Source organism: Phyllostomus hastatus, unplaced genomic scaffold (genome assembly GCF_019186645.2).
Source record: "Phyllostomus hastatus isolate PE091 unplaced genomic scaffold, TTU_PhHast_1.1 phas_scaffold_12, whole genome shotgun sequence".
Lineage (NCBI taxonomy): Eukaryota > Metazoa > Chordata > Mammalia > Chiroptera > Phyllostomidae > Phyllostomus > Phyllostomus hastatus.
In genome coordinates, this window is record NW_025334007.1 from 14,396,863 (window position 1) to 14,409,666 (window position 12,804).

At 43.4% G+C, this 12,804-nt stretch overlaps 1 protein-coding gene across 2 annotated transcripts in view; it reads left to right on the forward strand.

Annotated features, from left to right (window-relative positions):
* Positions 1-12,441, forward strand: part of CTPS2 (CTP synthase 2) — a 99,775-nt gene extending 87,334 nt beyond the window's left edge. For both annotated transcript variants that reach the window (XM_045856130.1, XM_045856131.1), the window contains exons 18-19: positions 11,127-11,237; positions 12,228-12,441. In XM_045856130.1, coding sequence (XP_045712086.1) covers positions 11,127-11,196 — 70 coding nt within the window. In that variant the 3' untranslated portion in view covers positions 11,197-11,237; positions 12,228-12,441. The remainder of the gene's footprint in view (positions 1-11,126; positions 11,238-12,227) is intronic.
* The last annotated feature ends 363 nt before the right edge of the window (positions 12,442-12,804 follow it).

The following is a 12,804-nucleotide window of genomic DNA, read 5'->3' on the forward strand; positions in this document are numbered from 1 at the left end:
AAGACATCTGAGTAGCATTTGATCCTATATTTTAGGATCTTGGATTCCATGCCTCCACCCACCGTATACTCTCTCTGGTGCAGAGAAATCATCTTTTTGTGGTGAATCAGGAGGCAGGCTAATGCAGAAACAATGCGAGGGAAGTTACTTATATTTGCTTGATCATTTCAGACCCAACTGAGAAGTTGAAAGTACTTTATAATCAGAGGGTCCTTAAAGGAAGTACATAACCAGAGCCAGTTCCATTTCCTGATCTCTTGTGTGCTCCTGGGATCTAACTTCTTTCTCTTCTTACTGCTTACCCTTCTCATTCAACTTTTTTAAAAAGATTTTATTTATGTATCTTTAGAGAAGGAAGGGAGGGAGAAAGAGAGAGGGAGAGAGGAACATCAACGTGCAGTTGCTGGGGGTCATGGCCTGCAACCCAGGCATTTACCCTGACTGGGAATCGAACCTGAGACACTTTGGTTCGCAGCCCGCGCTCAATCCACTGAGCTACGCCAGCCAGGGCTTCGTTCAACTTTTAACTTTGAATTCTGGCAGCAGTCAGGGAGAGAAGGCACCCGTTTCATTCACCATTGTGTCTGCCGTCTCTTTGGTGACTATTTGGATTTCACTTTTAATTAATGTGCTGGCTTCTAGCCTGGGAAGATGTGTTTTCCGTTGAATTCTAGATGTAACATTACAGAAAGTTTGGCAAATGAAAAAGAAGACTCATTGCTCTGATGGGTGTGGCTTGGTTGGGTGTTGTCCTGTCGGGGCACAGGCCTGGGTTGCGGGGTCACTTCCTGGTCTGGGCCCATGCAAGAGGTAACCGATCAATGTTTCTCCCTTACATCAATGTTTCTCTCCTTTTCTTTCTCTCTCCCTTCCCCTCTCTCTAATAAAATAAATACATATTTTTAAAAGAGGACCCATAAAGCCACCAGCTTAACACAGTAACTGTACTCATTTTTTGAGTATTTCCTTCCAGTCTTTATTCTATATGCATATATTACTCTTTTAACAGTTGCAATCATAATAATGAGTGTATGTGTGTATATGTATTTTTTCAACTCTTTTATTTTGAAAACTTTCAAACTTAGAGGAAAGATGAAAGAATAGTAGAATGAACAGTTTTATATCTTTCACCTAGATTCGTCAATTGTTACCACTTTACCACACTTGCTTCTCTGTGCATATGTGTAGAATTTATTTCTGGACCCCTTATATTAAGTTGCAAAACATCGTAGCACTCCACCCCTAAATACTTACCACGCATTTTCTAAAATTAAAGACATTTTCTCACATAACTGCAATATCATTATCACACCTAAGAAAATTAACATGCATTCAATGGCATCATTTGATATCCAGTTCATATTTAAATCTATCCATTTACCCCCAATTTTTTTTAGCTTTTTAAAAAATAAGAAATATAAATCATGATTCGCTCAAGGTTCATTTGGTTATTGTGTGGGGGAAGAAACTTTCCTGTACCCTTCAAGGTTCTTCTGGGTGGCATAGTAAGTAAATCAACGTGAAGCAGACTAATAACAGAAAATAACCAAATGTAGTTACATATGAGGTCTGTCCGGAAAAAGTCCAACCATTGTTAATGTAAAGAGAATGGTTTGCGCCCCATCGATGCAATCTGACAGCCAGCCGGGGAGAGGTGACTAGAATGTACATACGTGAACAATGATGACTTCACTGTACTAGTCAGTGGGGGAGATAGATGCCATTGAGTGAGCACGTGTACTGTGTGGCCGTTGCATTCAAAATGACTAAGTGAGTAGAGCAATAAATCTGCATCCAATTTTGTGTTAAGCCTGAACATTCCTCCGTGGAAACTATTCAGATGATTCAGAAGGCCACAGCTATGGGCAACTGGTGATTGACAGCTTCATCATGACAACATGCCCGCTCATGCATCACACCTCGTGCAGAGTTTTTTGGTGAAACATGACATCACCCAGGTGACTCAGCCCCCCTACAGCCCAGATTTGGTGACCTGTGACTTCTGGCTTTTCCTTAAACTAAAATCACCTTTGAAAGGGAAGAGATTTCAGACCATCAATGAGATTCAGGAAAATATAATGGGGAACTGATGGTGATTGGGAGAACTGTGTGAGGTCCAAAAATGACTATTTTGAAGGGGACTGAGGCATCGTTGTCCTATGTACAATATTTCTTGCATCTTGTATCATCTGCAATAAAGGTCTCTATTTTTCATGGCACGTGGCTGGATACTTTCTGGACTGATCTGTACATACTTATGGGAATTCCACATACTTGAGAGAGTCAGCAACGCCACATACATGAGAGGTTCAGATACAGAAAGGGAAACTGTGCATATATGACATTTTGCACTAGGGATGAGGTAAGGTACCTGGGGCTTCACAGAAAAGGAAGGTCATTGCAGGATGATAAGAAGAGCATTTATTCAGGAATTAGAAGTTTAGCCTGCCATATAGACAGGCCATGAAAAGTTTTTTCTGGTGATAACTATTATTATGGGCCAGGGCCCTAATTTACATACTATTTTTCATCTATTTATTTATTTTTCTTTATGTTTCCTGCTGACACTATTAGAGATATTCCCATTTTCCTCCCTTTGCCTCCCTCCTCCCAGATCTCAACCCCGCCCCCTTCCCTCTGGCCATCACCCCACTGTTGTCTGTGACTCTGGGTTATACATATATGTTGTTTGGCTAATCTCTTCACCTTCACCTTCTAGTCCACCCTCCTAATTTAAATTCTTCCTTTTTTTTTAAAGATTTTATTTATTTATTTTTAGAGAGGGAAGGAGGGAGAAAGAGAGAGAGAGAGAAACATCAATGTGCTGTTGCTGGGGGCCGTGGCCTGCAACCCAGCCATGTGCCCCGACTGGGAATCAAACCTGTGATGCCTGGTTCGCAGCCCGCGCTCCATCCACTGAGCTACGCCAGCCAGGGCTAATTTAAATTCTTTAGGGGCGAGGTAAAAGTTTCTCATGAGCCTGCAGGGTCTCTGTTGCCTTCAGTTTAAAAAAAATCCGCAGAAATATATCTTGATGTGACTTGTTCTGAACCCCTACGTTATGTTTCCTTAGTTTCTTTTGATCTGAATAAACGACCCTGTTTTGTTTTGTTTTAGTTTTTAAGAACATTGACCTTTTCCCCATTCTTTTCTTTTCGTTAATGTCACCCATCTACCCAACCCCCATCAGGTTGTTCTCTGTATCTGTGGGTCTGTTTCTGTTTTGTTTATTCATTTGTCTTGTTGTTTTTTTTTAGATTCCACATATAAGTGAAATCATAGGGTATTTATCTTTTTCTGACTTATTTCAGTTAGCACATAGCCCATCCATATTTTCACAAATGGCAAGACCTCATCTTTTTATTGCTAAGTATATTCCATTGTAATAACATTGACTTGTATAAAGAGTCTAGGCCAGTTGTCCCGTAGAAATGACCAGAATCTGGATTCATCTGGTTGTTTCCTCATGATCAGAATTAGGTTAGACATTTGTGGAAGAATAGTCCATTGGGGCTGTTATGTACACATTAGGAGACAACATAAAGCTCCTAACATCCCTTTGTTGTCCCACTGGGGATGATGCCAAGGTAATCACCTGGTTAAGGTAGTGACTCGATAGCTGGTTTGCAAAGGAATATTTTCTTCCATTTTTGGTTTCTGAAATACCATCCACCAGTGAAATGAACTAGGGCTCCAGGAAGAAATGATTGAATCCAGAACTTGGGCAGGGAAAGTACAAGATGGGGCTGGAATGTATTGCTGGACTTCAAGGAAAGCAGAGCTAAAAAAACCCCACTAAGGAGGAAGTTTTCTATAAGGTCACAGAAGTCAGTTTGATAGGGCTCCTGCTGGCCTCATTTTTGGACAATTTGAACATCAAAAAAAAAATGGCAGTATTGAATTATAGCACATGACATTTTTTAAAATTCCATATTGCTACTCAGAAAAGTTTTTTAAAGGCCAATTGAAAACATAGAAGCAACCCTGATGTAATAAGTGGGCCAAATAAATATCATCGATGGATGCCAAAACCATTGCACCCAAGGTTGTGGGAAAAGAGGATGTTCATATACAAGTCTCAAAGCATCACCACAGATTCTTTTTTTTTTTTAAAGCATTCTTTTTTTTAAATTTTATTTATTTGTTTTTAGAGAGGGAAGGGAGGGAGGGAGAGAGAGAGAGAGAAACATCAATGTGCGCTTGCTGGGGGTTATGGCCTGCAACCCAGGAATGTACCCTGACTGGGAATCGAACCTGGGACACTTTGGTTCCCAGCCCATGCTCAATCCACTGAGCTATGCCAGCCAGACCACAGATTCTTTATTAATTGCAAAAGCCTGTCTTTTGCACTTAGCACCTCGTGTGCATTTTTTCAAGTGGCACAACGCTCATAATGTTTAATAGCTGCATACCTCAGCATTCCCTCAATGCACCACGTGTAGTAACGTTTATTTGATCTCAGCCACAATGCTGGGCAGAAGAGAATCATGTGCTAGCAGAATAAGAATACATTCCCTGTCCTGAAGGTAATATAATGGTTCTCTACATTTGCAGGCTGACAAATTACCTTCTAAGAATGAAAGCTGTGGACCCACTTCCTGAAAAACTGCCCAAACATGCCAATTTGAATGTCTTTGCCTGCTGTTCATATCCCCAAAGCTTCCCATGCAATGACCTCCTTCTAGGAGTCCTCAGATACAGACCCCAGCTGAGAAAGGACACTGATGTGCAAGCACACAGCCTCAGCAGTGTGGGAAGTGCCACATTATAGCTTGTTCTCTCTTCTATGGCTGCTCCCAGGCTCCCAGGATTGTGACTAACATCAGGATAGATGTCTTCCTGCCCCAGTACCACCATCCACATCATCCACATATGAGTAAGCTAAGATTCCCCCTCCTCCTCTCCCATTGCTTATAGTCAGCAGACCCTGGAGAATCAGGGTGTTGGAATTCACCTGCACTCCTCATATCGTCTGCCTTGCTGCAAGGGGCATGGCCTGGGCCTCTGAGCTCCGGAGGTGAGACTGTCACCTCATTCTTCTTTGCATCTGGTTCTTTACAAAACGGGAACGCTAATAGTACCCATTTCACATGAGAGTAATGAAGATTAACTCTGGTACTAAATGTAAAGCACTTATCACAGTGCCTGGTCTATAGCAGGAAATGAAATGGGAAGTGTTATTATTATGCTCGTATTAATTTGGCCTTAGTCCCAGTCTACTTCATCTTTTGCCTACTGCAAAGCCTACCTGGTGTCGATGCTTCCGGCTTTCCTCCTCTCAATCCATCTTCTGCCAGCAGAATCATTTTCCTACATTTTCTTGGAGCTTAAAACTCTCAGTGGCTTCCCTTGACTACAGGATAAAATGCACACAAATCCCTACGGAAGAGCTCACAGTCCCCTGATCTCCCCAGAAGGTGTTGATGCCTGCGCCTCCACTCACACTGCTCTCTTGGCTCTTAATATACATTCCTAAAGTGCTTGGTGAGAAGGGAGCAGCAGTACATAGCCTGTTATTCTTTGAGTGCACCCAAATCATTGCTGACAGGTAGAGTGGGGGGTGCCTGGGAAGTAGGAGTGGTCCCTCCATTGATTATAGAATGGCATTCCTCCTTTCTCATGCTGCCTTGGGTGGCCCTTTCTCTTTGATGTGGACAGTAAGATACTCCTTTTCCCCTGCATGAATGTGACGTGCATTTTCCAGCACTATTTTAAACTTGAAATCACCTTGCCTTTTTTTAACCTTTGGGCTGCATGATTGATGTTGCCAAGGACCATTCTTGCAATATATGGTGCAAATACAGGGCCCGGCAAAAGAAAGACCTGCTTGAATGTGGTTGGTAGGGTAATAATATGGGTGCAATAATTTATAGTTTTAATTTGTGCATTCCACCTAAAATGTCCTTTGGTGTGCTTGAGTGTGATATTGTCTTGTTACAGAGTTACCTGCTTATGATTTTGTAATAAGAGATTTTGTAATAAAAAAAGGGGCATGATTTGTGCCGGGCCCTGCATTTTTATTTCTGTGGAGACAGTGTAGACGAGTAGAGTGAGTGCTATGGATTTAATTTCTGGGTTTGCCACTTACTGGGTAATTTTTCCACATCCCCTCCTAAACCCCAGGCTCTTCGTCCTTTCGGGTTGTTGTGAGAAACAGTTGAGATGGTGCTTTGCAAACTTTAAACTGCTATGAAAATACTGTTTTCCCCCTCTGTTACATTGCAAGCAAAAGTGAACTGGGAAACATTCCTTTTTGCTTTCTTTTGTAAGGGTCCTTTTAAACATCCTTTAAAACAGCACTTTCCCCCACCCCCTGCCCCTGCTGTCATTGTTCGGCTCCAACTCCGTACCTTGAGACTTTGCTAATAAAGCACATTTGAGTGCACCTTCCCTCGAGGATTAAGTGTTGGTTAAAAGGTGCTTTTTACTGATTGTGGGTCACTGCGGGCTGATGATGTGGCGGCAGCCAGGAAGGGAGTTAATAGTGATATACACTACTGTGCGCTTTGCGCCCTGTCGGCCTTGTGTTCTGCCATTTACTCATTCAATGCAGAACTCATTCAAAGCATACTAAGTTTTTATTCCATTGCTCTTATATTTTATGGCTTCCCGGGGCTCTTTGAGAAGGAAGGAAGTACAGCAGTAACAATGCTTTGGGGAAAACTGTGCATGGCAACCTGTTTTAAAATATGCTTTTTTCCACATGAAATGGATTTTGATGTAAAGTATTGTAGGAACTTGGGCATGCTGGGAATCCTAAGTATGCCATTAAAATTTTTTAATTCCAACCACCACTTCCTGTCAATGGAGAAGAAGTGGTTTAATGGCTGCCCCCAAGGTAGCATAAAAGTGGAAATGTATGAGGCGTTACTGTATCCTTGCCCTGGTACCTTGGAATATATGTTTTCTTATATTGGGAATTTATTAAGAACCAGGAGTCTTTGACAAACAAACTTGACCGCCACAAGCCTTTCGTTATCAAAGAACCATGTGTAGAACATTGCTGTCGAGTCTTTTAAGTCAAGCCAGGGTTGTAAGGATAGCGATTCCCATGCTTTGCTGCTGGCGATTTTGATTTTGTCTTGCAAGAAATGCTATAGTGAAAAACTTTTTTAAAAGAATGCCTCTATTATTTGGGAGGCACATGAACGTATGAGAGAGATCTGCTCTGATCTTACTTAACTGTAGATAGCTAGACCTTTAAACAATCCTTTTTAGGGAGTGACAAGGAGTGTGGCTGAGCAAACTGGGCTCAGCCATGTGGCACCTTGACCCATGACCCAGCGATTAGTGTTGAAGGAAACAGGTTCTCATTAACAGGGTTCCAACTTCAGTGGGACTGGGAGCACCCCCGCTCAGAGCCCCTCTCTCCCACAAGACCCGGAGCCTCTTTTGCTCCCCAAAAGGCCATGAGCCAGAACCATGCCCAGAAGTCCCCCATATCCTCATTTGTTCTTACGCGGGCTGTGCAAACAGATCCTCCATGCCCTCTGGAAGGGGCACTTGTGGGTCTCCGAGTCCCCATCCTCTCCCAGCAGCTGTCTCCTTCAGGATCTGGGGTGCGCTGTTCTCAGCCTCCACGCAGTGGTTCAGGGAAACAGGTGCCATGCTGCACTGGGTCGTGGTGGGGTGCAGGCAGGCACAGTCCCAAGACAGTGGTTTCTCTGCATGTCCTTTGGAGAAGCAGAAGCCTGCAACTCAGCATCCCCAGTCACAGGTCAGCTCCAAGCATCTCCCATGATTCTGTGCTCGGTTAGGCAGGTCCCTGCAGCTCCGTCCGCTCTGCCGCCGCCTTCTCTAGTCCGACCTTCTCCCTTGCCCGCCTCCGGACCTCGTGCGTGGTGCGTCCCCGGGTCTCTCTCACTCACTGCAACCTCTTCTGTTTGTGGGGGACTCTCTCTTTCACCCCTGACCTCTTCTGTTCCTGAGGGACTCTCTCCTGCACCCTTTCGGCCTGCCCTCACTGAAATGCCGGGCCAGGAACTTCCCGCATGACCTCATACCCAGCCCCGCCTAGGATGAGTTGGCGTCCGCCGTGTTGGCCAGGTCCCGCGCGTCTTGTAGCTTCTTTCTGCTGCCATCTTTCGTCAAGGCAAGAGTTCCCTGTGGCACTGGGGCACCTGCCTCTCCAGCCACCCCACTCCTCTTCCCTTCATGGAAGGGATGGCTATTAGCTTGCCATTGTTATACAAAATATCTTAAACATTGTATCATCCACTTCCCCTTTCCCCAGTCAAGGGCTGTGGGTGATACTCTCTGCTATTTTCAGGGGACCCCTGCTCTGCACCCCATTACAGGAGGACCATTGCATGGTGATTAGGGTTTATTTTTTTAAAAAAATCATTATGTATTTTTTTTTCAAATCAGCACTATCCAATAGAACTTTCTGCAGTGATACAAATTTTCTATAATTTGAACCATTCAATATGGCAGTCACCAGACATGCATGGCTATTGAGCACTTGAGATGTGGTTCAATGCGTTTGAGTGAGAAATGGAATTTTAAATTGTATTTAATTTTAATTGATTTCAATTTAGATAGCTAGTGTGGCTTGTGGCTACTATACCGGACAGTGCAAGTTTACAACTTTCCCCCCCTGGCTGGTGTAGCTCAGTGGATTGAGCGCGGGCTGCGAACCAAAGTGTTGCAGGTTCGATTTCCAGTCAGGGCACATGCCTGGGTTGCAGGCCACGGCCCCCAGCAACCGCACATGGATGTTTCTCTCTCTCTCTTTCTCTCTCTCTCTCCCCCCGCCCCCGTTCCCTCTCTAAAAATAAATAAATAAATAAAATCTTAAAAAAAACTTTTCCCTTCTCAAATGTCATAGGACACATATGAATGGGTCTATATTCTGTGGCATTTCATAAAATTTAACATGCAAGACCCCAATATCTAATAACTCTCCTCACTGAGAGTCTCTGTGTGTGTATGTGTACATACAGAGATTATTTTAAAGCACAGGTTAGTTTTAAGACAGAGCTGAGAAATTTTGAACTCAGTGAAATTATACCCAGATAAGTGTGTCTTGTGGCTGCTTTCAGTCTGTTCTGTGTGAAACAGAAATGAACCATGAAGTCACACGTGTCTCAGACTAGCACCCATATTTTATTGAATATGCAGGAGGGCCCTGCTGTTCTGCATGTGGGGGAGGACTCACAGTTGACTTCTAGCACTTGTTTTTTTGCCGACACGTGAATGCCAAGAAATCGACAAGTTTAGCAGCATGCCTCTTTTGATAATTCTGCTCTAGAGTAGCACGGTTTACTTGATTGTTTTACCCCCAGGCCCTGACACATATGAAAGAAAGTTAGTGAAGCCAGTCATTTGCTTTGGAGATGAGTAAACCCAAACCAAGCCATCCTTTCAGCAGTCTTTGGGGCAGACAGCCATTAGACAGGAAATGAGAGCCATTAAGTCAGAAACAGACACACCCAAGTTTACTTGCTAATGTGGGTAGGAGATTGTACAGGAAACAATTCTGAAAATCATGCACTTGGCAGTTTTCACAACATCTTCGCATTTCCACGACTTTTTGCGACATACCATATTATGAATATGTAGCCCTCATGAATAACAATAGCGTATATTTTTGTATAGTTTTCAATATCACCTTTATACATTCTCTTTTGGCCCTCATAACCTTTTGGTGAGGTTTTAGGCATTAATTCTACCATTTCTAGAATTGACATTGGGCCTGTTTTAAATATTCCATGTAACTTAAGGTGGTTGGAGCATCCCATAAAATTTCTCATTTGACCTGGCTGGCGTAGCTCAGTGGATTGAGCGCGGGCTGGGAACCAAAGCATCGCAGGTTCGATTCCCAGTCAGGGCACATGCCTGGGTTGCAGGCCACGGCCCCCAGCAACTGCACATTGATGTTTCTCTCTCTCTCTCTTTCTCCCTCCTTCCCTCTCTAAAAATAAATAAGTAAAATCTTTTAAAAATTTTCTAATTTGAAAACAGCATAGGCATGCAAATTATTTCTCAGATCCATGGAGCTATGAGAATGTGTATTGGATTGGGAAACTTTCATGCTGTATACATCATTGTGAAAATAGGATCTGAAGCAGATAGGATTTTTTTAAAGATCTTATTTATTTTTAGACAGAGCGGAAGGGAGGGAGAAAGAAAGAGAGGGAGAGAAACATCAATGTGTGGTTGCCTCTTGTGTGGCCCCCACTGGGGACCTGGCCTGCAACCCAGGCATGTGCCCTGACTGGGAATCGAACCAGCGGCCCTTTGGTACACAGCCCGCACTCAATCCACTGAGCTACACCAGCCAGGGCTGAAGCAGATAGGATTTCAAGGGAAGTTTACCAAGTACGTTAATGTATTTGATGTGCACTACTGGATGTTTCCTGGGTCTTGAGCCAACGTGTATGTCTTAGTTCTAATGACCACCAAGTTCAGCATCCCCATGGAGTTTGCTGACTGTGGATGACCAGCTCCTCCACACTGGGGCTATTTAGGGAGCTGCTGTAGTCCTCAAACACAGAGACAAAACCCAACGTGCCACTGAACAAAAAGAAGAGTGTTCAGCTAATGCTAGCAAGGGCCGTGCAGCTATTCTCACTGTGCTGTAGTCCTTTCGTGTTGCTAAAGGAAGCAGTTGTCATTGGATGGGTAAAACATGAGAAAACTGTGAGTGTCTGGTTACTATTTTATGCTGCTATTGCATTTGAGAACAAACTGATACCAGCAGGGATAGGACTCAGTGATGCTTAGCCTCAGATGGACTGCAATTTGGGCTCAGTGTAAGAGTAGATTCACAGAAAATAAATGGGTCCATCAGCTCAGGCTCTCATTTTAACTTAAATTATTAACATAATACTTCTAGTGGAAAGCAGACAGTAGGTAAGAGGGTTAGAAGCAATCTGCTTCTAAGGCTTTTGTCAAAAGTTTAGAAATGATTAGTGGTCTTCAGAAGATTATAAATTTAATCTAAATGGAAATGCTTTTATGATTTTCTGAATAACTTACTTCCAATTTAAGGTGAAAACAAGAGGTAAATTCTTCTGACAAAAGAAGGAGTTGGGGTTAATTATGGAAAGCATTTGGGTTGTAAATAGGATAATCGTCTGGGTTTTTTTTAATACCTCGCTAAATTAGTTCCCTTTTTGCTCTAGTGATAGATACAGTGATGCCAGTGATGACAGCTTTTCAGAGCCAAGGATAGCTGAGTTGGAAATAAGCTGAAAGTAAAACATGACTCGGAATGACAGGCACTGCCTGAGAAGGTAAGAAGGAATCTTGAAGTTCTTGTTTGTTTTACAGACAAGCTTTCATCTTGGTGTAGAAGGCGGCAAGCACTCCAAGATTTGTCTGTAGCAGGATCCTATTTGCCTGACAGAGGTAGCCGAACAGACTGGTACCTTTGGGAAACTGGAATGCACCTGGGAAAGCTAGCAGCTAGCCTGGGGAGAATAGAATGCACTTGAGGCCAGAATAAGTATATAAAGCCCACCTATAAATGCATACCTGGAGGTCGAAGTAGTTAGAGTTCCAATAGCCTAGGTCAGAGATCAGCAAACTTCCTCTGTGAAGGGCCAGATAGTAAATATGGTAAGCTTCGCAGGCCACGTGGTCTCTGTGGCAGCTACTGCGCTTTGCCATTGTAGAGGAAAAGCAGCCACAGATAACACTTAACTGAATGTGCGTGTCTGTGTCCCAGTAAAACTCTGTTTATAAAAACAGTTTGCCAGCCCCTGGTCTAGGTTACTCATGGAAAGCGGGATTCCTTGGATGTATGTAAAATAAAATAGTGTTTTATTCCTTTGTAGGGAGAGGGCAGAGACTGGCTGAGGGCAGCTTATTTTCCCCACTGCTCTGTTAAGCTGTTTTAGAGAAGATAGCATGGCTAGTTTGATCGCACTCCAGCTCAGAGGTCGAGTGTGCCTGGGAAGACCCTAGGGTTATGGGAGGCCTTGAAGTGGATGAGCTGCTCTCTTTAGCAGGGACAGCAGCTCTGGGGAAAGTTGTAAAGAGTTGATTGCTCCAGTGTGAACTCGCTTTGTATTTCACTTGGTGGCTGAATATTCATGTTCACCCTGCAAAGTGTATCTGTATTTATTTAGGTTTGCCTCAAACATGGAGACTTTTGGGAGCAAACCAAAAGTCTCCTGGGACTTTGCAAAATGATGCAAACATTACCTGGGAGTATTTTAAAGACTTACATCATTCAGGTTCTGATGTTGCTGATACTTATAGTCCTTTTTTTTGGTTTTAAGGCTCTGAAGTAAGGGAAAACAAGATAAAGCAACGATCTGAAGAAATCGCCAAACTGTGCTCCACCAAACGTGGGGTGAAAGCCTCAAAGGGAATGTAATAATATGTACTTTCATGAACCAGAACCAAAGGGGTCCTTTCCTTCTTTCCTGCAGAAGCAGCCTTGGGGGGTCTCAGAGATTTCTGTAGCCTATTAAACTTTTTCCAACAACCTCACTGGGGAGAAAGCGTATTCTTGTTTTGTCTGGTGTATCCTGACGTCAGGTGGTGAGCAAGAATCCAGGAACTGAGATTCCAGGAACTGAGAGGGAAGCCTTCACTGTGCTGTATGGGAAGGGTGGCAGGGCACATGCAGTAACTAATTTTGAGTCAAAAATGAGTCATCCTGTTACCTGGAACTCAACCACAGACTTGGGTGCAGCCCAAGCTGTTTAAAAATTCACACCTTGTTTATTTCTAGTTAAAAGGCAGTTTAAACAGCTCCGAGACTAGGGGTGGCAAGTAAAGCCCTTGCTCAGGCACAGAATTTAAGGGGGGCATAAAAACACTCAGGAATCAAGATCAGTGCATCTATATTTT